This window comes from Saccopteryx bilineata, chromosome 2, assembly GCF_036850765.1.
Source record: "Saccopteryx bilineata isolate mSacBil1 chromosome 2, mSacBil1_pri_phased_curated, whole genome shotgun sequence".
NCBI lineage: Eukaryota > Metazoa > Chordata > Mammalia > Chiroptera > Emballonuridae > Saccopteryx > Saccopteryx bilineata.
Window position 1 is genome coordinate 261,733,571 of NC_089491.1, and position 27,740 is coordinate 261,761,310.

Below are 27,740 nucleotides of genomic sequence, written 5' to 3' on the forward strand. Positions count from 1 at the left end.
CATTCCTTCTTGAGGAAGCCACGGGCTGCATTTCAATTCTCTGCAGAGTGTTTCTGCCTCTTGAACTCGTGATCATCCCAGATTTTTGTCTCAGAAAGCCCCTCACACCCAAATTCAGTTCCACTCCAGATCTCTGCTTTCCCATGGCCCCAGACCATGCTGACAAACCTGGATGAGAATCCTGCAACAGCTCTGATGCCTGTAAAACTTTTTTTTATGTTGAAAGTTGCAAAAATCACAAGTCGAATGGACTTTCTAAAAAACAGAATAACTTATTTTGGCTCAGAAGCAATCAAAACTCACAAGTCTCTGACTTCAGGTATGGCTTGATCCAGGTCCAGACAAAGACAATCAGACCTTACTTTCTCTGCATCTGTGCCTTTCCCTAGTGTTTGGCTGTCCTGATGGCAGCAGGATGTCCCCAAGAACCCAAGCTCACTTCTCCTTAGATTCTCTAATTTATAAGAAACCAGAACTTGTCACTCTTAGCCAGTCTATTGGTTCTGGTAAGATTATCAGCCTGTTCCTGGACTAACCACCCGTGGGAGAGGGAGACAGATTGTGTTAATTGGCTTAGGCCAGTCAGGACCCATTTTTGGAGCTCAGTGTGGTGTCCTCCCTACTCAAACACACTGGCTGGAAGGGGAAACGGCTTCTGCAGGTTACCGATGCTGAAGACGGGTATGAGGGTCAAGGGGTGCTTCACTGCAATCAACCAGTGTGACAACTTTCTTGAAAAATGATAGATTTTCCATTAGAAACCCAGTGATGCTGCAGGATTGAAGGAGCACCCCTCTCTCTCTCTCTCAACTTCTCAGGGTCCTGTTGCCTGAAAATAACAAAGTTGGAGTCACAGTGATGAACGGGGCAAGATGGATGCGGCACTAATTTTGCCTGGAAGCCATAGCTATTCTGGGCCCCTGCTGAGCCCTGGTTTAGCTTAGCTAGTTAGAGAGCGGGGCACATAGGTCAAGGATATTTTTTTTAAAAAGGGAGCAGAGACATGGGCTTGGAGACAGGAGTCCTTGGTCCTGGTCATGCTCTGCCACGTTAGACCTAGGCCCTCAAGTAAGTCACTTACTTCCCCCAAATGTCCTTTCCTCCTGCCTTACCTCCTCCACTGGGCACCCCACCCCTTGCACATCTCTTTGGTCACAGCCTGACTTCTCACCCCAGGACTGGGTTGGATGTCTTTCATGTTCTTCTATAGTTTTAATTTCCCAGCAACCTCACTGTGCCTCAGTTTTCTCATCTGTCAAATGGGGATAATATAAGTAATACCTGTCTCAAGGAGTAGTTGCATTGAATAATTTATCCAATTACACGGGATAATTTTTTAAAGCATTTAACACAGGGCTGGGTTCAGTACACGCTAGCTTAAAAGAATGATGATTTTAAAATCCAGGTGTAATATCAAGCTAGTATGGTCAGGCTTCTGCTTCATTATTGTGTAAAAACACATGGGATTCCCTGTCATTCTCTTTTCCACCTTATTATTTAGAACTGTGCCTGGCATATAGCAGATGCTCAGTAAAATATGTTGACTAACTGTCTGAGTCCTGCATGTTCTAGGCTAGAGGATTCCTCTAGCTCTGCTGAGAGCCCAGAATTGCCAATTACGTTGTCCACCGGTCTCACCAGAAAAGTCAAGATTGCAAGGCCAATGTGAACTGGACATGGTGCTCAAATTGCTTCCCTTCTTTGAAATTCAACTCTTCACTCTCTCCAATCTCCACTCGCCACCCCCCCCCCAAGAGCTTTGAAGTTCAGGATGACTCTGCTAATGTGCAAATATCTGCATCTAAGTCCATTAGCACCATCATGTCACTGGCTTTGAAGAGTTAATTAGAAGGCATGGAGGGGAGCAGGACTGTGGGCTGGTAAGCTGTGCAGGGTCAGGGATGGAGGAATGAAGTCATAGAAAGGGCACCTCCCTGGGTGAGAGGAAAGGTAGCCAGAGCATGTCTTTGGTTCTGCCCAGAGCTTGACCTGCAGTGACTCTGTATAAACTTGGTTGGCAGTAGTGTTAACAATAAACAAATAAAATGCCCCAAACAAGGCCCTCTCTGTTTGAACAGCCCATTAAGACCTGAGGGAGGTTATTTCACTTGGCAGCTTACCCCACGGGTCGTCAAAAGTCAAAGATGGACACAGTGCTTCCTGAGCCTTCTTGAGTTGGGAAGGAGAAAATAAACTTCACAGGACCTGTGGCTGGTGACTTATTTTCCTCTCCCCAAAGGCATTCTCAAAGCTGTGTGCGGGCAGTGTTCTTGGGCCAAAGAAAATGTTCTGGGTGTGTGTGTGTGTGTGTGTGTGTGTGTGTGTGTGTGTTCCAAACAAGAGTCATCTTTCAGCCTTACTTTTATTTTTGTGTGTTATTGGTTGGATTTAACACAATTTATTCATTAGACTGGGTAAGAAACTTGCTCAGGGTGAGCTCGGCAGTTCTGTGCCCAGCACTGTGCTTTTGTGTTTGCAAGACACACAGGGAGTCAGAGGAAGATGGCGATGATGATGATAACGATGACGTCAAGGGTGATGATGACCATGAGGATGATGGCGATGAGGACAGGAGCAAAAATCTGCTGAGCACACACTATGCGCCCAGCACTAGTTTATCTAATGCTCACAACCACCCCATGTGAAAGGGTCCATCATAGTCGAATCCATTATTTGCTAGTTGTGTGATACTAGGCTAGTTACTTAATCTCTCAGCGCCTCAGTTTACCTATCCATAAAATAGGGATAAAAAAAGCACTCCTCTGTAACATACTCAGTCAATGGTTGGATACGTGTTGAAGAGATAAAAGTATTTAAAAAAAATTTTTTTCCCATTGATTTGAGAGAGAGAGAGAGAAACAGGGGGAGGGAAAGAAATATAAACTCATTGTTCTACTTAGTTGTTCATTTAGTCGTGCACTCATTGATTGTTTCTCCTATGTGCCTTGACCAGGGCTCAAACCCGGAATCTCGGTGCACCAGGATGGTGCTTTATCCACTGAGCCACCCGGCCAGGGCTTAAAAGTGATTCTTATAGTTCCTCATTTTATCCTCCAGTCAACCCTGTGAAGAAGGAGGTGTTTACGACAACCCTGACTTTACAGAACAGTGAGCAGGTTCTCTCAACTAGGCTGAGCTAGCGTTCAAAGCTGGGCATGGACGTTCAGCTCCATTGACTTGCTGAAGCTGTTTTAGTTATCTCTGCAGGGCTATTTCCGATCCACAGTGTCCCTGGGCTAAGGCAGGGCTCAGAGAAGTCCTGATAGGCTCCAGAGTAGGCTGGGCTCAGTCACCCCCAGCAGGACCCTTGACCTTGTGGCCTGGGGCTGCCCACAGAGTTGGGGATGAGCTAAGGCTGGGACAGGCTGGAGTTCTTGGGCACAAGGAATAGACCAGTCTTGATGCCAAAGACATAAGCTGTTCAGTTCCTTCACCTACCACGTAAGGAGGCCATTGAGCAGCAGTAACAACGCTTCTTGATTTAGAGTCAGAAGAATCTGGATATTTTTTCCAGCTCTGCAGATTCACGAACAGCTCTCCGGATCTCCTGAACTTTACCATCCACTCTAGTGGCCACTGGCCACATGTGGCTATTGAGCACATAAAGTGTAGTTAATCCAAATTGTAGGTTTAAAATACATGCTGGATTTAAATCTTGGTATTAACACAAAATATTTCATTAATAACAATGTTTTATACTCATTTCATGTCAAAACAATATTTTAGGTATATTGGGTCAAATTAGATATATTATTAAAACCAATTTCATCCGTTTTTACTTTTTTAATGTGGCTACTAGGACAGTTTGATGCATATGGCTCACATTGTATTTCTCTGCTCTAGAACTTACAGTCAACTGAGGCCATTTAACAGGTTGCTTAATATGACTTTCAGCTCTAGATTTAAATAGACTGATTTCCAGTCCCCACTCAGGTGCTAACCAGCTGTGTGACCTTGGGCAAGTCACTTCCCCTCTTTGGGCCTCAGTTTCCTCACCTGTAAAATAAAGGCAGTAAGAGTCCCTGCAGGGTTGTTTTGTGGGTAAATGGAAGATGGTGCAGACAGTGGCGGGAAGGACGCTGGGCATGAGGCTGGCATTCCGTAACTGTTATTTCTGGTTAGCTCGTATCAGCTCACCTCAGGGCTCCAAGCTGCTCCAGCCCAGGAACTGTCTTATTATTCGTCCCTTTTGTGTTCAGAAAGACTTTGTCTCTCACGCTATCTGCATTAATTTAAATAATAATTCCCCCCCATTAAATAAAAAAAACTATCAGAGACACTGGAAATTATTAATGAGGAATTCTGCTTGTGTTGAGAAAGGATAAGCTCTAGTACTGAGTTAATACAATTCCAACCAAAAAGCACAGACTTGCACTATTGTTAAGAATTTATGTACAATTTCTAGGGTTTTGGAAATCCTAAGAGGTCCCATGGACCCCAATGGTGACTTCAGAGACCTTACAGAACCTAGAACTATAGGAAGGGGAGAAGGATGAACCCTTTCAACCTCCTCATCTTATGGACGGGAGTACAGACGACCAGAGAAGCGAGGCAATCTGATTGAAGTCACAAAGCAAGGAGTTGGCATGTCATTGCTCTGCTGTATTATCACACCAACCATCACAACAATCCTATAATTACCCTTATTTCAAAGTAAGGCAACAGGGTCAGAATGGCTAAGTCACTTGTACCATCTTCCAGCTGCAAGTAACAGAGGTCGGATTGAATACCAGGTATACTGGACTGAGGAGTGATCCCCCCCCAAATTCATGTCCATCTGGAACCTCAGAATTGAATCTTACTTGAAAATAAATGTAATTAGTTAAGATGAGGTCATACTGGAATTAAGTAGGTCCTATAAGAAGAGAAAACGAATTCACAGGGACAAAGAGAGAACACCATGTGAAGACAGAGGCAGAGGTTGGAGAGACGCATTTACAAGCCAATGCATTTGTTACAACCAGTTGCTGCAACCACCAGGAGCTAGGAGTGAGGTGTTGGGCAGGTTGTCCCTCAGATCCTCCAGAAAGAACCAACCCTGCTGACACCTAGAGTTTGGACTGTTGGCCTCTAGAACCATGAAAGGATACATTTCTGTTGTTTTAAACCGCCCGGTTTTGGCAATTTGGCAGCTCTAGAAAGCAAATACACTGGGCATGGCACGCTTGCTGCCCTTGCACTATAAAAGCCCAGCTTGTCTCAGGGAGCTGTGGCGATGTGCCCTCCTCCTGTCCCCACTCCCTCCTAGGAGCCCGTAGCAGCTGCTGAGCCTCAAAATGACCCCAGGGGCTCTGGGCTGTGAGAAAGGCCGGCTGTGGTGTAACTGTGCCATTCTGTCTGTTCCTTGCATTGTGAGTTCTTGCAAATTACTGTTTCAGTTGAAAAGAGGCTCCAGAGGGCTCTTCAGCTGCTCAGCAGGAGACATGGATGCTCTTGAATTAACACAGAGAAGTGGAACCTTCTATGGCTGATGGCCCGAGGCCCCCTTTGTCCTGTCCCTCAATCAGGCCTGGGAGGGACAGTGATGCCTCTCGGGGGTTCTCCAAAGGCAGTCTCAGCTGAGGCCAGGTCAACGTCGCCTGTGTTCTGCGTGTCTGTTGAGAAGGCGTCCAGGGATGCTCAGTTAGGCTTGGCAGTTTCTAAGGAGACAGCAGCTTTCTGACATCTACAGCAGAGGGGCCTCAGCAGGTCTCTTACCTAACCCGATGGCCTGTCATTGGTCAGCGTGAATAGCGGGCCTTTCTTTGGTCCAATCAGAGAGCAGGAGGCCATTGAGGAAGAGGCAGCTCCTCAATGTGTGTGTGTGTGTGTGTGTGTGTGTGTGTGTGTGTGTGTGTGTGTGTAGTGAGGACCCTCTGGGATTCCAACACCCTTGCCTTGCCAGGTAATTTCATGTAAACTCACCTCTACCTCTGGTTACCATCCCTACCATGGGGATAAACATGGACCTTGATCTGGCCACTGGGTGAGGTGATATGGGAACAGTCCGACATCCCTGCAGGGACCATTCTCCCCAGCGCCCGCTGTGTGCATCCATCTAATCAGTGTTTATTGAGCACGGGCTATTTCCCAGGCTCCAGGAATATCTCATTTAATTTTTACAAAAATCCCACGCTGTATTATTGCCTTTGTCCTCATTTTACAGACAACAAAATCAAGGCCAGCACCTGCCCATGTTCACAGAGCTTGTATATAGCCAAGTGGGATTTAGATGCTGGTCTGACTTGCCCCAAAGTCCACACTCCTTTCTGTATTGATCTTGACAGTTTTTCTGGTTTGAGACCTCATTTTCCCCACATGTGTAAATAAATGTGTCTGGATCTGTTGTTAAAATATCAGAGCTAGACAGTGAAGTGACCAAAACAGATTTTATTCAGGACTGTTGCAATAGGGGAAAAGAGACCTCAGGATAGGACCAGCTCAACTCTGAATCCAGCAGGGGTGTATAGACGTTCACAGCCATGGAGCAAGGTGGGGGCCAGTGATTAGAGAATTACTAAGAGGAAGCATCAAGGATAGAAGAGGATTCTGAAAAAACTGACCTGACAGGGTTCTCGCTAAACTCAGGCCAGGTGATCAGACGTCACCTGGAAGATGGTGGAGGAAGAGAAACCCAATTAGATATCAAGGGTGGTCAGATATGGAGGATGGGGACTCTGGCCAATCCAACTTAGCAGGATTCTTTGTAAAATTGGGCAATGTGGAGACGCCTATGTGAAAGACTTCTGGGGAGCCCGAACAGAGTTTGGTTAGGGAGAGAATCTTTGTGGCTATCCATTCCTCATCTTGTCCTTTAAAAAGGCATCTGTCTTCGGTGGAGTCTGATCATTAAGAAACTGGGCTGTGGTGTCAGACATGTGTGGACTCAAAGCCCAGTTCCCCCACCTGTAACATGGGAGTAATCATGGACCTTGATCTGGCCGCTGGGTGAGGTGATATGGGAACAGTCCGACACCCAATACAAACCTATGCCCAGAGTCCAGTTACTACACAATGTCCCTCAAACCAAGGTACCTATTGGCCATCGGCGTCATCCTGCTTCTGTGGTTTGCTCATCACACAAAATGTCTGTGACTTCTACTGTGTGAATGTGCCAAGCATTGTGGAAGGGGCCTGGAATACAGAGGTGATGTCCCGGGTGACGGAGGTAGAGTCAGCTGTCTCCTTAGGTGGGTGTTGGAAGCAGAGGGGCTCTGAGCTGAGCTCGCATGTATGCATTTCCAAATGTGCACCAGTGGTTCTGACCGGTGGCCATCTTGCCCCCGGAGACATTTGGCAATGTGTAGAAACAGGGATGCTTCTAAACAATCTGCAGTGCTCTGGACAGCGCCCCCTCAACAACAAATCATCCAGCCCAAAACGTCAGTAGTGCTGAGGTTGAGAAAGGACCAGAGCTCCAAAAAACTGGAGGAGCCATATGCCTGCACCACCCTCCTTAGCTGGCCCTCTCCCATCAGCTGCTTCCAGCCAGATAATCAGACCTCCCAGGTTCAAGAGAATCTGGGCAGCTGAGGCAAATGTAGAAACAAAACCTAGTGCAAATGTGTTTTTATGTAAACACCACAGGGGGCAGCGGCTGCCTGTGGAGAAAGTACCCCTTGACGGGTACTTCTCAGAGCAAAAATAACCCCAATGTTCCTGCTCCTGGAACAGAGCAGGCAATGAGAGGACGGTCATGTGGGAACCCAGGTGCTCACATGGGAGCTGTCCCTGCACAGAATGAGCCACCCCTTTCTGCCAGGTGAGCATCCCAGGGGCCCAGGATGAGAAGGAAGCAGGTGTTGATTCTCCTGGAAGCATCCCTTCCTTCAGGGCTCAGCCAGAATAGCAAGAAAAAACACAGGGCTCTTTAAAAAGAGATTTTTTACTGTAATTTATAATAAAATTCACCCATTGTAGTTTATATTTTTACTGGTCTTAATGGATGTATTCAGCCATGTAACCAAAACCAGAATCAAGATATACAGCAGTTCCATCAGCCTCAGAAAACCCTCTATACCCCTTTGTAGTGACCACTCCCCCCAACCTAGCCCCTGGCAACCACTAATCTGTTTGCTTTTGGTTTGTCTAGAATGTCCTATCAATGGAATGATAGAGCCTTCTGAGTCTGGCTTCTTTTGCTCAGCCTAATGACTTAAGATTCATCACTGCAGTTATGTATCAGCAATTTATTCCTAGAACTTCACCGTGTAGATGCAACACAATTGGTCCATTCACCCTTGAAGGATATTTGGGTGATTTCCTTTGGGTCAATTACAAAAAAAATGGAAAAAGAAAGAAAGATAAAGAAAAGCTGCTATAAATGTGTGTACGAGTATTTGTGGGAGCATGGGTTCTCATTTCTCTTGCTTAAATACCTAGGGGAGGTACTGCTGGGCTGTATGGGAAGTAAATGTTTCACCTTATAATGTCACACAACTTTCCAAAGTGGCTGTATACCCTGTGGCTCAGTGTGATGTCTGAGAGTTGCGGTCTCTGCCTCCTCTGGCAGTTGGTATCACTGAGTTATGTATTTGAGCCATTCTAGCAATGGTATCTGTTTCTATGTCAACTTTTTATGTGCTGTGGTATCTCAGTGTGGTTTTAAAGAAAGTACAGGCTGTTGAGTTCTGTGGTCCTGGGGCTGCTACTCAGCGGGAGCTGGTGGGAGGCAGGTGAAGTCTACGGCCATGAGCACGAGCTCTGCAAGCAGCCACAGTTCATCCTGGTCCTGCACTTGCTAGTCTGTGACCTTGGACATGCGTCTTAACTGCTTTGAGCCTCTGTTTTCTTCTCCATAAAATGAGGATGGTGTTAGTATTTACTGCTGGTAATATGATATAGTGAACAAATAATATAGAGTACTCGGTCCCAAGTTTCAGCTTGATAGAAGTCACTGTGATTATATGTAGTGGGCACTAACTGTATTTTATCAAAGCAGTAAGTACAGTGAGTGGAGTCAGACTACCAGAGTTCATATCCTGGCTCTGCTACCAACATCCTCACTGTGTGACCTTGAGCAAATTACTGAACCTCTATGTGCCTGACTGTTCATCTGTCCAATGGAGATAATCGTAGTACCTTTTTCAGGTTCTTAATTTTTTCAATGAGAATCAAGTGAGTTTAAATGTAAAAGACTGGCTTCCCTGTTCCTTATTGTCAGTCATTTATGAGGCTTAAGAATGTGCGGAACTCATCTACGAAAATAGAAGTTAGATTGTCACTGGAGGGGCAGGATTAGCTGGCATAAGCACAAGGGAGACTCTGTGGGTGAAGGAATGTTCTTTCTTGACCTGGGTGGGGGTCACATGGGTGTGTAGACATGTAAGAGTCCGTTAAGATGTGCACTTAAGATGCATACATGTTTTTTTTTAAACTCTTTAACTCTTTATTTATTTATTTATTCATTTTAGAGAGGAGAAGGAGAGAGAGAGAGAGAGGAGAGACAGAGAGAGAGAAGGGGGGAGGAGCTGGAAGCATCAACTCCCATATGTGCCTTGACCAGGCAAGCCCAGGGTTTCAAACCGGTGACCTCAGCATTTCCAGGTCAACGCTTTATCCACTGCGCCACCACAGGTCAGGCAATGCATACATGTCAACCAGACCATATGTAAAGTCTCTCATTAAAAAACACATACACACAAGAAAAAAAAAACCTGAGGTGTGTTCCATAGAGCATCTGTATTAGTGTCCAAAGGCTGCTGTAATAAAGTACCACGGATGGGGTGGCTTAAACAACAGAAAGCTATTGTCTCACAGCTCTGGAGGCTGGTAATCCAAAGTTACGGTGTTGGGAGGGTGGGTTGCTTCTGAGAGCTGGGAGGGAAGGATCTGTTCCAGGCCTCTCTCCTTGGCTTGAGGACGGCCATCTTCTCCTTGTGTCTTTACATCGGCTTCCCTCTGTCCCTATCCGTATACAAATTTCCCCACCCCACAAGGACACCAGTCATATAGAATTAGGGCCCGCCCTCATAACCTCATTTTAACTCGATTACCTTTGTATAAAAATCTCCAAATGAGGATACATTCTGAGGTATTAGGAACTAGGACTTCATCATATACATTTTGGGGAAACACAATTCAACTCATAACAGCAGAGAGAAGTACTCTGAGTATGAGTTCACTATTAGTTTTATAAGTTATCACTCATGTAATCCTTACCACGACCTCTGAGGGAGTTGCTGTCCATTTAACATGTAGAAACTGAGGCGCAGAAAGGCTTCTGGATGCACGCAGTGTCTCATGGGTTCTGTCGGTGGGGTTGAGATTTATACAAGGGCTGCTGTGCCCCAGTGGCCAAGCTCCTGTCCAGAGGATGCATCCTGATCTCCCCAGCCTCCTGTAGTCATTGCCATGTGGGCTGCTCTGATTACCTCCACAGGGAGTTTTGAAAGTCCATGGGGCCAGCAGCAGCAGCTCACCCGGGACCCTATTAGGAATGTGCATTGTCAGGCCCCACCCCAGTCCTGCTGGCTCAGGAGCTCTGGGGGCAGGGCCCCGCCACTCCCAGAGGAGCCCACGCAGGCCCCAGTCTGGGAACTCCGGCTGCGCACCCTCCTGAGGATCACAGGGAAGCATTTAGCTGCCTGACTGAATCCAGATCAAAAGGCTGCCTCAGATCCCAGCTGGGACCTGAAGCTTCAATGTCAAGTGGCTCATGGCCAATGGCCTCCTCTGGCCTTGAATGTTTGCCTCTCTCTGAATCTAGAGAGACTTCAGGGCCCATCTTGCTGTACGAGGAGCAGAGGAAAGCCCCTACCTGTGCCTGGGTGGGGATGGGCTGGCATTCGCCCTCAGGACTCCTTCAGGAATGGTGTGCTCCAGACACTGAAATAGGCTTGCTAGAAGATGCTGTGTCCAAGCTTTGAGGGAGCTATGGAGATGAGGCAAAAACTCCAAGTCAAGCCCCAACCGCTAGGAGCACATGTTCCCTTCGGGGAGATAAAGTTTTATACTGAGAGGTAGTGGTGTCTCCAAAAAGCCCGCTGGAGCCACACAGTCCTGGGTTGAAATCTTAGCTCTGCCACTTGTGAGCTGTGTGACCTTGAATGAGTCATTGACCTATCTGAGTCTCAGTTTCTCATATGTGCAGTAGGTAGAATAGTACCCACCTTATGAAGTCATTGTGAACATGAGAAATTATACATTTCTAGGTCTGAAAACTCAACAAGTGAAACTCTCATTGTCAGTGCTGAGAACCAACACAGACCCCAACCTCTTAAAAGTTACAGAATAAGGTTGTCATTTTCCTGGTGCCAAAGGCCACATCTACTTCAGAGGTGTATCCAAAGCACTTAGCATACAATAGGTACTGAATAAATGTTTGTTGAACGAAGAGATAAAAGCAAACTCTCTCCTAAGAGGGGGTTGAGGGCAGAATATTGGGCTTCTGTGGATGGAGCAGAGGCCTTTTGAGGTGAGGAAAGAGAACTTTTGTCCAGAGGTGATGCATTTGTGAAGTTTGTGCAGGATAAGCTCTCTCCACAAATAGATCCCCTGGTTCAGGCCAGGTTTGGCAGGTGGTTGGTCCTCAACGAATGTTTGTTGAATGAATGACTGAACTGTAGTTTGAATGGGGGTTAAGGGTAAGTAGGAACCAGAAGAAATATTGAAGTAGTTTTTTGTGTTTTATAAAAGAGAAACTAGAGACACAGAGAGGGTAATCCACTTGCCCGGGGCCACACAGCCCTAGAATGAACTTGAAAAGTGGGACAGGACGAGGAAGAGAAGCAAGAGACCAGGCTAGAATCTCCACAGGGGGCTGGGGCTTTTACAGCCAGGAATCCCCTTCAACCCTCAGAACCACCCAGGTCTCGCTACATCATTTTCAGGGCCCAATGCAAAACAAAAATGCCCCTTGTGTAACAATTATTAAGAATGTCAAGATAGGGTCAGCAGAGCATTAATCAAGTACAGGGCTCTGTGGGGCCATGGAAAGGGTCCTGCAGCCATTTCATCTACAGATAAGGACACCCCAGTTCAGAGAGGCTGCACATTTTACCCAGATTGCACCCGTCCTGTGTTTGGGGGCATCCAGATTCAAACCCATGAACCCTAGAGGTCATTTAGGCCACTCCTTTTTTGTATTCACCTTGCCAGTGAGGCCACCCCCATGTCCACCGAAGTGCTGCACTCCCCATCCAGTGCCCTGGGCGGGGAGGGTCCCCTGCAGACAGAGAGGAGCTTTCCTGCCCCCAGGCACCTGACTGCAGCAGCCTCCCCCACAGCCAGCTCCCATCTCCCTCTCCCTCCTGGGATATGGAAGACAGAACTTCCTCCCTCCCACCCTGGGGATTTAATCCTGAGGATGTGTGGGTGGATGTGTGTGTGCGTGTGGGTGGGTGGATGTGTGTGTGTGTGTGTGCGCGCGTGTGCGCACGCGTGCACGTGTGGAGGGTGTTCATCTGAATTTAAAGACACCATGACAGCAACGACCTATTAATGTTGAGGCTGGTGAGGCCTCCCTTTAGAAGAATCACAAATAAGTTGAGAGAGAAGGTGTCAACTCCAGTTCTAACTTCTGCCCAGTTGCCCCTATACCATACCTGGTTCTGTGCCTGCCAGCCCTCCTACTGGTGCCAGATGCACATGGGGGACCTTGAGGAAGTGGCAGTTTTGTGCCCATTTTACAGGTCAGGAAAATAGAGGCTCAGAAGGAACGTGCCCTCCCAAGGTCTGGAGTTATGAAGTGACAGAGCTAAACTAGGACTTGGATAATCCCCACACCTTCCAGAACCTGTGTGCCTCTGGCCAGGCCACGGCTGCTTGCATTGACTCAGACGTGAAGTCAATTTGCATTGTGATTGTGTTGAGGCACGGAAGTGTGCCTCGGCCAGTGCTAAGCATGTTACATACATGACTCGAGCGCACCCCCTCAATGCCCTATGCAGTGGGTGACGCCATCCTCGTCCTGTCTTCTGAGTGAGAAAGCTGTGGCTTGGAGAGGGTCAGAGGCTTCCTCTCTTCATTAGTAAGTAGAGAAGCCAAGATTCCAACTCAAGTCTCTTTGATATCACAACTCATGCTCTCCACGTCCCTCTTTAAACCACAGAAACTGTGAAAAAAGAAAACACAGATAAGCAAAATGGGGGGGGGGGTGGAAATCACTTCTAAACCTGTCCTGCAAGAGGTAATGTCTAGTGTACGTTGGTGTGCTTCTGCCCCACTGTTTTTCTCTGCTGGAGGGAGGCTCTTGCTCCCGGCCACTGATCCTTGGTGTTCTGTAATTGCCGAGCGATTTAGGGATGACTTGAAATATATAATTCATGGGCACATCTTCTAGAAGGCAGCGAGGCATGGCCGTATCCCAGGGAGACTTTCAACCTTGACACACAGGAGGAGATGGCATCTCAGGAGCTTGGAAGAGGATTTCAGAATCAGACAACTTGCCAACAATGAAACTGACCCTGATGTCCCAGCATAGGAGGCTAGAGGTTGGAGACCCTAGCGTGGGACCTCACAGTAGAATCTTATGATGGAGCACCAGGGTTGGAATTATCCAGTCCTGTAGGCTTTCCAGATGGGCTTCTCTCACTTAGTAATACGCTAAGGTTCCTCTGTGCCTTTCCATGGCTTAATAGCTCATACCTTTTTAATGATGAATAACATTTCATTGTCTGGCCATCCCACAGTTTATTTATCCGCTCACCTACTGAAGGACATCTTGTTCCTTCCGAGTTTTGCCAATTATGAGTAAGGCTGCTCTAAACATCCGTGTACAGGTTTTTTGTGTGGACATAAATGTTCAACTGTTTTTGGTAAATAGCAAGGGGAGGGACTGCTGAATCATACAGGAAGACTGTGTTTAGTTTGGTATGGTTGCCCTTTTAAGATTAACCGTAGCTAACTCTTACTGAATCCCTGCTGTACACCCAGCACCGTGGTAAGAAAAGTACCCACATGTTCTCATTCGATGCTGCTTGGAACCCCGGAAGACTGGTACCCGGCTCTCCCTGGGTCAGGAACCCAGAACTTTCCCAGAGTTTCCGCCTCAGTCTCCCCGCTGCTCATTAGCTTTCTTTTACTTCTCTTTGCAGACTGACTTTTGCTCTTTCTTTGGGCTTGTGATGATAGCTCGTAAGGCTGTGTAGGTCCCTAGTCCAAATGACCAGCAGAGACGGGAAATCTCAAATCCCAATCCCATATTCTGAAGGCAAGAATTCACTGACTGGTTTTATATCGGAGTCCACCTATGGTCCAATAGCATTGCCAATGGGCAGGGTGATGTGGTACAAATATGGCCACTGAGACCTACCCCTGTGTACAGAGGGTAGGGGTCACTCACTACACAGACCCCCCCCCCAGTGCCCCAGTGTATCTTCCATATGTACCTTGGGTGGTCTCTAATCATCACAACTCATCGAATCTTTATCTTTTTTTGAGATGAAGCCTGGGAAAGTGGTATTGTGCTAAAAGGGAAGGAGATGGTTTGTTTAGTTGGCCACAGTTGGGGCAGAGAATGGTCATCTGTTGAGAAACTGTTATGTCAGGCTTAGCAGAGTGAAGGCTCCGGAGCCAGACTACCTGGGTTCAAACCCTGTTTTACCACTCCTCACTGTGTGACCTTGCACAGATGACCTAACCTCTCTGAACCTGTTTTCTCATCTGTAAAGTGGGACTAACAAATGAGACATTTCAACAAATGAGGATTGTTGTAAGGATCAAATAAGTTACTATCTAGAACAGTGCCTGACACATAGAAGGTGCTCAATAAATACTAGCACATAGAGTATTATGGTGTTATGTATTTTGAACACCTTAGCTCATTTAACCTTTATACCTTCTTAATGAGGCAGGTGGATTGGACCCATTTTGCAAGTGAGGAAACTGAGGCCTCTTGCTGAAGATCACACAGCCACATGTGGCCATATGAGGCATGTTCGAATCAGGAACGTTTAACACTAAATCTGACCACTTGGCATGTTTCTTTCTGGTGGTCATTTCCACTCACTGTGGCCCAGCCTGACTCCATGCAATAAGTGACAATGACCATAAAGTTTGAGCAAGAGGCACTGGAGTCATTACCAAGGGAAACAAAATTTTAATATTTATTTATAATGGGCACCATATGTTGCCTCTGATTTTTTTATTTAATTACATCATGGCAGATGGCTGGGTGTTAAAGGCCATTTAGCTAATGGCACTTTGCCTTCTCGTTGATTTTCCTGAGTTCTGGAAGGATGAACAGAAATGCATATGGATGGTGAGCTATGAGTACTGGGTGGTGGTGGGTAAGTCCCCGAACGTCCTAGGGACAGAAGAAGGAAGTGGGGGTCTTGCATGAGGGTTCAGCAGGGTGCATGAGGGTGCATATCCTGTGATTAGGAGCCTGGCACAAGGTTTCCCCTGTGTGCACACACAAATATGCAGAGTTTTGGACACAGTAATCCAGCATTTTTGAGCCAGGATGTAAGTCTGTAAATACAGAAGTGATCACTGCAGCTTTGCAAAGATGGCCAAAAACTGGAAAAAATAGCACCATAGAGAGTTCACACACCATGTAGGGGTACAGAATTCTTCCCCGAGGTTAGTAGGGTTAATACAATTCTGGATTTCCAAAGACTGTGAATGAAAGCTACAAGATGGACATTTACAACAGTATTTCTCCGACTATTTTATAACTTGTTTTACTTGCCAAGTGGCTGGTCTAGGAGAAAGAAGGATGAGAAGGGGTTTTTATTGAAGGAGTTGGAGTGTCCATTCACCAGGAGAAGTTTCTGAGGGATGACATTCCATGTCTACAAGCTTAGGAAGGATCCTTCCATTGAGACTGGGATTCAACTGAGCGATATGGTGGGGAAGAGAGGGGGCTAGTTGTCCTGGTGGTCCATCATGACATTGAGGCTTAGACAGTCCGGCTTGTGAATTCATGCTCCACTTCTTGCTAGCTCTGTGCTTGAGCAAGTTATATAAACTGTATGAGCTTTGGATGTCTCATCTGTAAAATGGGTATAAATGTGCCCACACCTCATCATTGTTGAGAGGTCCTGTGTTGCCTCCCAGGAACCTACATACAGAGGGTTAATCATAGCATTACTTGTTTATAAAGGAGGAAAACTGGAAATATTTTACACATCTAATGATAAGAAAAAGGTTAAACAAATCCTGGTATATTCCAAGTAATCAATATCACTGATAAGTAATTTATTTAGGAGGCAAAGAGCACACTGGCTCCTCTCCTTCCCTGAGTGGGGAAGGGAGACAGGAAGGGAAGAAACCAACAATGCATGTGCTGTCAAATCTGCTACCACTGAGAGTGCTTGAGGCTGAATCCCTCTGGGGACGCTCAGGGAGCTTCAGAATACGCATAGCCTCAGAGTAAGTACATTGAGGGGTGGGGTAGGGGGGTGAGAGACTCGGGGAACTTAGACACCAACCTCCATCGGTCATTGATTGAGGCTGCCTGCCGTTTGTCATACAGCATTTGGAAGTCAACTCTATGGCTGGAGCACAGCATTCCTTAGGGATCTACCGGGCTGGCAAAGGTGAAAACGACCAACAACATTAAATGTTGATGTGGATTTGGAGCAACGGGAATGCTCATAGACTACGAAGGCAGTTGTCACTACAGCCACTTTGGAAGACACCAGCATTTCTTAGGATAGTCACAAGATGCTCACAGAGTAGGACACAGCAATTCTACTCCTTGGTATATACACGCCCTACATTCATTCTTGTGCACGTGCATCAGGAGACAGGTTTGCAGCCACTCATGAGGGGATTCCATTTTGCCTAAGCCATGTGAGCTGAGAATTGATGACAGAGAACCTTCATGAAGGAAAATGGAGTCTTTATACCAGAGAAAGGGGGTACTGGGCTGGCAAAACCACATATAGTCTTTACAAATTATTATAATAAAAGGTAATGTTTCCGTGACACTTGCATATATTAACTCATTTAGTCCTTACGCCAACCCTATGAGATAAGCACTATGATTTCACTATTCTATGGGTGGGGAAACTGAGGCACAGAGCGATTCATAGCTACCTCAGAGGGGGTCTAGTGAGGAGTAAATGGCTCACAGAAAGAAGGTACTCAGCACAGTGCCTGGCACATGATGTGATAAATGCTCAACAAACAGCAGTGACTTCTGATATTTTTATTCTTAGACCAAGACTAACATTTCACCTCCGGCCCAGGACCCCAGTGTCTTGGAGGTCCCCAGCTGGCTCTTCTACCTGGAACTGTGAAGTAATTAAACCTTCACAAACCCACTTTCTCAGTAGCTATTTGTTGGCCCGGCTTGGATGGTCCAGGGGGTGGGGGTCAGCTGGTCCTGGAGCCTGTGCCCTTAAGTAAAGATGAGGGGAGGGGCTGTGGAGGGAGGGTTGGACTCCTGCCCGGCTTCATGGGCTGCCAGCCAGATCTGCTTGGCCCGGGAATCTGAAGGAGGAGCACTGTGGCTCCTTTTGGGGGAGGGAGAGCGGGCCGCACCTTCTGCTTTCCCTCCCCGCAGGGCGGCTCTGTCCGCCAGTCATTTTCTTGGCAGCTCAAGCCCAGAGGTTCATTGCCGCACTAAAAATAGGCTGTGTTTAGACACTCTGAGACTCCGCCTGGAGACACAGACTGCAGTAATCAAATGCCACCAGCCCTGCAAACGGGGCCCCTGGGCTTCATCCTTGGAGAAACTCCCGCTAGCCCTGGGAGGGAAGGAGGGCGGGGATCACCTGCCACATTCAACAGATGGGAAAACTGAGGCTCAGAGGGGTCCCGTGTAAGATGAATAGAGATGAAGAAGCTTTGAAAGCCAGCTCTCAGCAAGCACCAGCTCCACCCAGCCTCGTGGATCGTCTCAGTGAATCCGCCCCAAAACCCTAGGAGGGAGATGCTATGGTCAACCCCCGCTTTATGGAGAAAACTCAGCTCATCGAGGTGCTGGCAGCTGTCCAGGCCTCATAGCTGCAAGTGACAAGAGAGGATGCTTATGCCATCACGGTTTCCCACGTATAGAGCAAGCGGAGACTGAAAGGCAAAGGGTCCTGCTGAAGGCTAACCCGAGGCCCCACCCATGGTTGTGGATCACAACCTAGGATTGGGGAGAACCCTCACGCCTGCCTCACAGCTTGCCAGGAGGGTGGAGTTTGTAAGAATGTGTTTGTAAAACCTTTCAACAGTGTCCGGCATATAGTAGGTGTTCAACAAGTGACAGTTTCATTTCCCCATTTTCTTGGGGGTAGAATATCTGTCTGGAGAGAGAGAGATGTGTGGGGAGAGAATAATGGATGGACATGAGAGGCAGAGAAGTCTTTGGGGTTCCCTTGGGGAGGTGAGACTGTGGCTAAACAGGGATTCTGAACCCCTGGACCACCCCATGCTGAGTAACGCAAGATGTCACCTCTACAGAGTCCTGAATGTACAGTTCTCCGAGGCTGTCACCGGTGCTCTGGCCCTTGCCATGGAGCCATGGTTATAGGTTCCAGCCCTGGTGGGGAGGCCGGTCCCCTGATTCTTTGTATTTCATCCCCCCCACCGGTGTTTCTTGGGGACCTACAGTATACCACATGTTTGGCCTAACACAGTGAGAGGGAAGACACGGTCCCACCCTCGTGGGGCTCAAATTCCAGGATGCTGTCCCTCCAGATGTGCCCTCCACGTCCCAGCACCAGCAGGATGGTGTGGGAGGCTCAGTAAGCACCCCCTTCCCAAGGGGAGTCCCCCCACAGTCCCTTCCTGGGAGGCCCCCTTCACTCCCCATGCCACCAAAGCCTCCGTCTCTTTCCGTTCCCTGCCAGTTCCTAATGAGCTCATTATCCTCTTCAAACCCAGTTGGCACCCACTTAGAGAAAAGATGTGTTGAAATAGAAAAGAATGAAAAGGGAACAACAAAAAAGGACTAGACCCAGAAATACCCTCAGAGAGACAAAAAGCCGCGGAGACGAGATCTTTGTCGTCTCCCCTGCAGCAATGTGTTGCTGTGGCAAACGGCTTTAAAGGCTGCTCACTGTGCCCATGAGGGGAGGGCGGGGAGGTGGGACGCTTTTCTTGAGCACCTACTATGTGTCAAACATTCTTCCTGCATTTTCTATTGGTTGATTTTAGAGAAAGGAGTGGGGAGAGAAACGTCGATTTGTTGTTCTTATTTACGCACTCACTGGTTGATTCTCGTATGTGCTGTGACTGGGGATCGAACCCACAACCTTGGTGTATCAGGAAGATGCTTCTTCCTGCAATTTTTAATTCAGTCCTCCCAGCAATGTATTTTTGAAGTGTCCAGATTCTTATGTTTACTTTATAAATGAGGCACCTCAGCCGATGAAAAGAGGTATCTTGCCGCAGTCACATGGCTGGGTGGGTGGGAGAGGCAGGATCTGAACCCAGGTTGGCCTGCCTCTGGAGTCCATGCTCTTGCCTGAATGTCTCTGGAGGGTTGGTGACCCCTGCCCATCTCCATGAGGGCTGCTGGGCTTTTCCCATCCTGGCTCAGCTGCAGAAACATCTGGCATGTTTTTGCAAATGGAATACCAAGGAGCACCACCCACTGCCAGGAGGCTTTCAAGCTTAGAGACTGGTGTTTCCAAAATGATGGCATGACCATGCAACTTCCATGGTTCCCCACACACGTAGTTAGAGCACAGCCCAGACTCCTGAGCTTGGCGTTCAAGGCTCCCCATGGTCTGGCCCCTGCCCACAGCTGAACTGTGTCCCTATCATTCCCTAAGCTCCTGTGTTCCTCCACCCCAATGACCTATCCTCATGTGTGCTGTTCCTCCTCCCTGGGGTATCCTTCTGCTGTTTCTTTACCCAAAAGAACTTTGACTCCTCTTGAGAGACCTGCCAGCTCACAGACCCTTACTTTTCTGGGTTCCCATATTCCAGGACTTCTCACCCCTGGGTCCACAAACCCCCTGACATTGTGATCCCAAATCTGGGAGCTTATGTACCAGGGCTCTTTTCTGTGTATATGTCTATAATTTTCATTAGATTTCCAAAGGGATACAAGACCAGACTAGATGCAAATTTAGGAATATAATCCATAAAATCCAATGATCCTAGGTTCACACCCTAGCTGCCTCCTACCAGCTGTGTGGCCCTGGACAAGTTACTTAACCCCTCTGAGCTTCATTCCTCTCCTCTGTAAAATCAATACAGATCTCCCTCATAGAATTGTTATGAAGATTAAATCAGAGCATTATGTGTTTAAAGCAATATCTGGCACATAATAAGTGCTCAATAAACATGAGTTATTAATATTAATTGCTCCTCTATATCATATACATACACCCACTACAGGATTTATCACTGTCTTTCTAATACAGTGATTTAGTATAATGCTTGTTTAAATTGCTGTCTCCCAGGGTAGGCTCTGAATTCTCCAAAAGCAGAGACTCTGAAATATTTATTTCTGTATCCCAAGCACACATACAGTAGGTAAAGAACACATGTTTTTAAATGAATGGAAGAATGGGTAGGTGAATAGATAGTGGAGAGTTAGATGAATGGATGGGCTGTTATAGCTCAGATGGATGGATGAATGGCTGGATTAATGGTGGATGGATGGAGGGAGGAGGAGGTAGATTGATGGATGGATTAAGGAATGGATGATGGATAGGTGGATAGGTTGTGACTTAATAGATAGATGGGTAGGTGGGCTGATGAATGGATTAAAGGATGATGGATAGATGGATGGATCAATGGATGAACAGACTTGACCCTGAAAGAACATGGATTTGGGGATTTATTCACTGGTCTATTTTAAGTGCCTAGAACAATAACTGGTGCATAGTAGGTGTTCAGTACTTAGTTCCTGAATTAATGGAAAGGTATATGAAGGGCTGGCTGACTCTACCTTGAACTATAGTTAAACTCCCATGCAGCTGTCTGGATTAGGAGGGGCTGTTACCATTCAGAACGCTGATCGGCTGACCGTTGAATTCATACATTGACGGAGATTGTTATGAGGCCCCTGCTGGTGGTAATGTGAAACAACATCAGGCAAACAGTTTTCTTCCTATTTTCTAATTTATACCCAATTTTTCTCCTGGTGATGATTCTGAATGTTTACTCTTAAAGCAGTGGTTCTCAAATGCTCGTGTTCTTTACCATCACTTGAGGGCACCTTGCAACACTTGTACGTTTTCCCTCAACCAGAGATTCTGGTTGCAGAAGTCAGGAGTCTTGAACCAGGCTTCCGGGTGATTCTGAATCTGATGTTTCTCAGCCCCACTCTGAGGGACCGTTTCAAAGGGTGAGCTACTGCTGGTCACTGGGAGGCAGTGGAAAGGGGCTGCTGCATCAGGGACCGTCTCTGAATTCCCAAGTAATACCCAGACCATGTGGGGAAAGGACAGAGTTGAAAAGGCATTGGTTAAGAACCGGGGTTTTGCATTTAGACCATCCTGCCTTCAAAGCCCGATGCCACCACTCACCATCTGTGTGACCTAAGTTTCCTCATATGTAAAATGGGGAAACAGTCACCTCCCACAAGAACATGGGGAAGAATAGATGAGAGAGCACACGCAGAGGACTTGGCACAATGCAGGGCACACTGTAATGAATGATTATGTTGCACAAAATCCTGGTTTCTTTTCTTCCTCGGGCAAAGGAGAGGGACTGTGGATGTGATCCCTCCTAGCAGCGTGTGAGCCCTGGGAGGGAAGGCACATTGTCACTCTTATTCAGTTTGACTTCCAGCACCTAGGATAGCGCCTGCTACATATAGTAGCTGCTCACTAAATTTTTGGTTATAAAGAATGAATTTGATCTGGTCCAGTATCAACCAAGTCTAGCAGACAGTTCAGCAAGGACTTAGGAGTGCTTTTGGGACTTCGGGTAACCCACAACCAGAGGGTAATTGACAAATATGTAGAAAGTATAGGGCCTAGGAATGTGTGGCTGTCCAAGCTAAAGCGTGTCCCTGGACCAGGACTGTGTAGGATTCAAACCCACAAAATCTCCCTGTGGTTTAAAGGAAAAGGCAGGTGTTCTGCAAGGCTCAGGACTGGGCTTCTGTCCAGCACCACTGGGCACTTCGGGCCATTGGTTTACTCCCTTCTGTGGACTCTGTATCGCCCCTTGAAAATGTTTAAGATCCTTTGAGCCCTGGTCTCTATGAGGGGGCTTCTTATGGCCGTGTCTGTGCTGTTTTGCAGGTGGCTGCCCTGAGTCCTGAGGCTTGGCCCGATGGAAGCCCGCCAGCTTCTGTTTCCCCGAGGTGGATGTGTGGAGCCTGGTCCCCAGCTGGCAGAGAAGCCAGGAATGGCCTCAGTGGAATAATCTGGCCCCGACAGGCCTAAGGAGTCGAGAAGGGCCGAGAAGTGCACAGCAGCTGCTGGTGACCCAAAGCGTCCTCCTCCTGCCGCTACTTCCAAAGTTCTTTGGGAGCTGTCTGAGGCGAAGAACAAGATGTAGGAAAATGGGACCAACTCCTGGGTGTCCCGAGCCTCGAGACTCCCTTTCTGGCCCAAAGAAGCTCACCTTGACCTCAGGAGAGCTGGTGAGCTCTGTCCTCCAATTCGCTTGGCCTCAGCCAAGTGCTAGATTTGCCCTGCAGCTCTGGTCTTGGCAATCAACTGCACAGAGGGAATAAGACTGAAGACCCCAGGACTTTCATCCCTAGGGGAGCTTGGGAAAGGAGGCCTCCTCCACCCTCTCCTTGAGCCCCCTCCAGCCAAGCCCTGGAAAGCCAATCCGGAATGATCCTGCTATGGCCAAGCTCTGGTTCAAGTTCCAGCGGTACTTCCGCAGGAAACCTGTGCGTTTCTTTACTTTCCTGGTGCTCTACCTGACTGCGGGCAGCCTCGTCTTCCTGCACTCTGGCTTCGGGGGCCAGCCCTCTGTCTCCCCAAACCAGGCCAACCTCCCCGCCGCCGCCGGAGCCCCGGCCGAGGGCGCTGAGCTGCCCTTCCTGAGTGACTTGCATCTGGGCAGAGGCTTCCGAGACGCGGGCGAAGCCTCCAGCATCGCCCGCAGGTATGGACCCTGGTTCAAGGGCAAAGATGGGAACGAGAGAGGCAAGCTGGGCGACTACGGAGGAGGAGCCTGGAGCCGAGCCCTCAAGGGGCGGGTCGTCCGGGAGAAGGAGGAGGAGAGAGGTGAGAGGGCAGAGCATCTGGGCGTGAGGGTGGCTGAGAAGGGGTGGGGAGGATGATAATAATATAACAGCCTGTTGGTTTTCAGTGTTTAATAGGAACCAGCCGTCAACAGGTTAACAGCTATAGAAACACAGTAGGTTTCATTGTCACCTCTACTTCAGAGGAGAAAACTAGAACTCAGATTTGAGTATCTTGCCCAAGGTCACACAGCTTGTACACAGGCAAGCGTGGGTTTGAACCTCGCATCTCTGAGTTCAAAGTCTGACCCTCCCCGGCAGCTTTTTTCGACCCTTGTTAAATACACATGAAAATAAAAACAGCTAGCATCTACTGAGCGCTTACTAGGCACCAGGTGCTGTACCAAGCACTTGGCGTGTTTTGAATTATTACCACAACTCTCTGGAAGGTGCTGTTATTCCCATTTTAAAGACGAGAAACCTGAGGCACCAAGAACCCAAGGTTACATAGCTGGTGACTTACATAGCTTCTGCTTCACCTCATTGCCTCCGACTCTTCCCTGTTGGGTCCCTTGGTGATGGCACTTGGGGGATGGCATTGCCCTGGATACATTTCCTTGCATTTTCTCAGCCTTTCACAGTAAAAAGGGCTTTCCTTTGTGAGTTACCTTATTTGATTTTCACTACACCTCATGGACTTGAGCAAGGACTGTGATCCGAGGCCCAGTTAACAGATGTGGAAACTGAGGCCTGAGAAAGTGAGGACCCTGCCTGAGGTCACATAGGTGGTAAGTGGCAGTGCTGGAGTTCAGATCAGATCGGTCTGGCCCGAAGGCTTGGCTCTAGGACTGTCTCCCAGTGTCTGTGGACATCTGCCTGTGTAACCAGCCCTCTGGGAGGACCCCACCCAACCCTGCAGTTCATGAGATTAACATGAATGGACATTTCGAGAGTCTGGGCTAGATGGTTTGGGAGGACCCATCGCCAATCTAGCCGGAAGGAGAATCTCCCGAGCCTTGGTGTTCCCTGCCACATGTCACACTTCTGCTGTGATTCAATTTATAGCAAATCCTTTCTCCCTCTGTGGAGAGAAGCAGGATTGATGGAGAGGACTCATCCTGGGGAGCATGTTCACCTGCTTCAGTCTCATCCTGCACCTGGTTCAGGAGCCATGCACAAGCTCCTACTTCCCACCTACAGGAAATTCCTAGAATTCAGCCCCTTCAAGAACCCAGTGTTCATTGGGAGATGGTGGAGAGGTAGGAAGTGGCAGAACGGACTTAGATTCATATTCCAGCTCCACTGCAGCCAGCCGTGTGGTCCAGGCAAGTGTTTTACCTCATCATGCCTCAGTTTTGTCATCTGTAAAATGGGAGTAATGACTCCTCCCTTCCAGGAGTCTCCTGAAAGTTCAATAAGACAATGGTTATGAAAGCACCTAACATGAAGCCTGGTACATAGTAGGTTCTTAGAGATGATTGGGAAATTCTCATGAGTCCATCCTGGGAAGGGTCCCACCATGCAGACACAGGCGAGGTGTGAGGAGCTACGTTGCTGGCAGAAATGTGATGTGGCTTCTCTCTCTCCACTGTCTCTCTCACCGAGCTCCACCACCCCCCAGCCACTCCAAATTTCATTTGATACACTGCAAGCCCCAGAATTTGTCACAAGCCTGCCCCTTAGCATATGCTCTAATCATGCTTAGGCTAAAGTCCAGAGCCCCTATCTTGGCCCATCTCTTTAATCTCATAACACTCCCTACCCCCTCACCACACCCTGCCCCAAGTGTTCTTGCCATTCACTGACCACACCAAGCCCGTCTCTACCTCAGGATCTTTCATCTGGGATGCTTTTCCTCTAGGTCTCGGCATGCCTCCCTTCCTCCCTTCCTTCAGGTCCCCAGTCACACCTTGCCTTCCTAGAGGGGTGTTCTGACTAAAGTCGCCCCACCTCAAACCTGGGTCATGAACACATTCCTGTTTTATTTTTGTCACAGCACTTGTCCGCATCTGAAAGCATCCTGTTTATGTGTTTGTTTATAATCTGCCTCCCATGCTAGACTGTCAGCTCCATGGAGGCAGGGATGTTGCCTGTCCTGGCTGCTTCTGCTCAGTCACCTGTCAAGGAAACCTGTCTCAAAGATGGTGCTCAGTACCTACTTGTTGAATGAATGAATGACAATGCACAAATGAATGGATGACTGACCATTTCTCTGCCTGGAGCACCTCCAAGGCTTAGCTCTACCCTTCCTGCAGGTCTCACTTAGCTCACCTACAGGAAATTGTCCCCAACCCCCCTCTCCCCCCACAACTTGATGAAATGTCCCTCCTCTGTGCTCCCTGTTATGTCCTTTATACGAATGGTAATTGCCTGTGCTTGTCAAGGTCCCCTGATAGAATACGAATTCCTTCTGGCACATTTGATACATATAACAATAATAACAATCCCCCACTTGTTATGAGAATGAAAAGCCACTGCCACTATAGTCATTGTTACCATTCCTTGAGCCCTTACTTCACGCCAGCCACTGTCCTGTTTGCTTTTCATGTGTTATTTGAGTGTGATGATATATGTATCAAATGCTTATCACATCTTCTGGCTCATAACAGTAGGTCAATTAATAGTTGTAGTAATAATAGCTATGGTCTATTGACTGACTGTATTTCATTGCCTTATTTAATGATCAGAACAACTCAAAAATGAGAGACTTATTGTTATCCTATTTCCCAGGTGAAAAAAGAATTAAAACGCAGAGAGAAGTCATTTACCCCAGGTCTTTGTAACAAGGTTCGTTGAACTCCAGAGCTTGTGAGCTTCTTCTATATGATGCCCAACACCCTGTCCCTGGAACTCTTACATATTTTATAAACTGTAAGGAAAGAGAAGGAAGGGAAAATAAGAAAGAAGCCCAGAGCCCAGAGCTCTCAGCAGGCAGTCTCTGGAATCAGGCGGCGTTACCAGGAGAACACAAATCCTGCCTGTCCTTGATTAACTTATTCAGAGTTCAGCGAGAAAAGACAACATATTAGATTAACGCTAATAGAAACGAGACGCCCCTCCGACCTTCCGCTAAACACATTCGGTTTCCCTCTGAAGCCGGCTGGGGCTCTGCTTGATGCAGTGTGGCTGACACAGGTCTTAAACTGTAAAGGATTCAGAGCCCATCATGGGGCAGGAGAGGGAAGGTGGAGCTGCTCCCAGGCTGGGCTGGGGCTGGGCAGGAAGTCTGACTTGGGGGGGGGGGCTTTGAGGGGTGGGAGGGATGGAAGTGGCACCTACAACATGTCAGTCACCTCTGCTAGGTCCTTCACCTTGCCCAACCTTGAAGGAGACCTGTGCTTTGAGCAGTCAAATCAGGATTCAACTCCCAGTTCTGCAACTTGCTGACTGTGCAACCTTGGGCAGGTCACCTCACCTCTCTGAGCCTCAGTTTCATTTTGGGGGAGAAAGTACTTAACATTAGACTCCAGGCTGGGTGCCAGGCTGGGTGCTAAGCTCAATACGTAGATTAATCTTACATAGCATCAGTCTCAGCAATATACCTTGTATTAGTGTCCTTGGGCTGCCATAACAAAACACAATGGACTAGGTGGCTTCAAAGAACAGAAATTTATCATCTCTCAGTTCTGGAGGCCAACAGTCCAAAATCCAGATGTTGGCAGGGGTGTGTACCCTCAACGGCCCCAAGGGAGAGTCTGGTCCGTGCCTTCCTCCAGATCCCGGTGTCACCAGCCACCCTGGACATGCCTTGGCTTGCAGCTCATCACTTCTTCAGTCTCTGCCTCTGTCTTCACATGGCTTTGTCCTTGTGTCCCTGTGTCTTCAGATACGCATCCTCTTACAGGTAGGACACCAGTCCTATTGGATTGGGGCCCATCCTACTCCAGCATGACCTCCTAACTTGACAAATTATATCTGTAACAACCCTGTTTCCAGATATGGTCACATTCTGAGTCCTGGACTTAGGACTTCAACATATCTTTTCTTTTTGGGGGGAAGGGGACACAATTCAACCCATAACACCTCTATTTTATCTTGAGAGTATGTTTATTAAAGCTGGGGACAGTGAAACAAGGAAGGGCTTAGGACAGAAGAAGCAACAAGGGAGAGACTAGGTGGGGTTGCTTTGGCTCACTGAGAAATAGGTCACAGTGACAAGATGAGCCAAGATGGGGCTGCTGTCAGCTCACTGGGAAGTGGGAGAAAAAGGGGCCTTGAAGATAGCTTTAGGGGGCTAGCTGGCTGCCCACTGCTCCCCTGGTTGCGAGTCTCATGGGGAAGCTTAGCGTTTAGGACAGGGGTCCCCAAACTACGGCCCATGGGCCACATGCGGCCCCCTGAGGCCATTTATCCGGCCCCCGCCGCACTTCTGGAAGGGGTACCTCTTTCATTGGTGGTCAGTGAGAGACGCAAAGCATGGCATTGCTCACATACAGTACTACTTCCAGTGACGTGGGATGCATGCCTCATGGCTCCGGAAGCACGTCACATCACTTGTTACATCTGGCAGTGACAAATATGGAACCGGACATTGACCATCTCATTAGCCAAAAGGAGGCCCATAGTTCCCATTGAAATACTGGTCAGTTTATTGATTTAAATTTTCTTGTTCTTTACTTTAAATATTGTATTTGTTCCTGTTTTGTTTTTTTACTTTAAAATAAGATATGTGCAGTGTGCATAGGGATTTGTTCATAGTTTTTTTTATAGTCTGGCCCTCCAATGGTCTGAGGGACAGTGAACTGGCCCCCTGTGTAAAAAGTTTGGGGACCCC

The 27,740-nt window shown here is 47.8% G+C and overlaps 1 protein-coding gene across 3 annotated transcripts in view; it reads left to right on the plus strand.

Moving 5' to 3' along the window:
* Positions 1 to 27,740, plus strand: part of WSCD2 (WSC domain containing 2) — a 91,271-nt gene that overhangs the window by 29,352 nt on the left and 34,179 nt on the right. For all 3 annotated transcript variants that reach the window (XM_066260303.1, XM_066260301.1, XM_066260302.1), the window contains exon 2: positions 22,068 to 23,009. In XM_066260303.1, coding sequence (XP_066116400.1) covers positions 22,622 to 23,009 — 388 coding nt within the window. In that variant the 5' untranslated portion in view covers positions 22,068 to 22,621. The remainder of the gene's footprint in view (positions 1 to 22,067; positions 23,010 to 27,740) is intronic.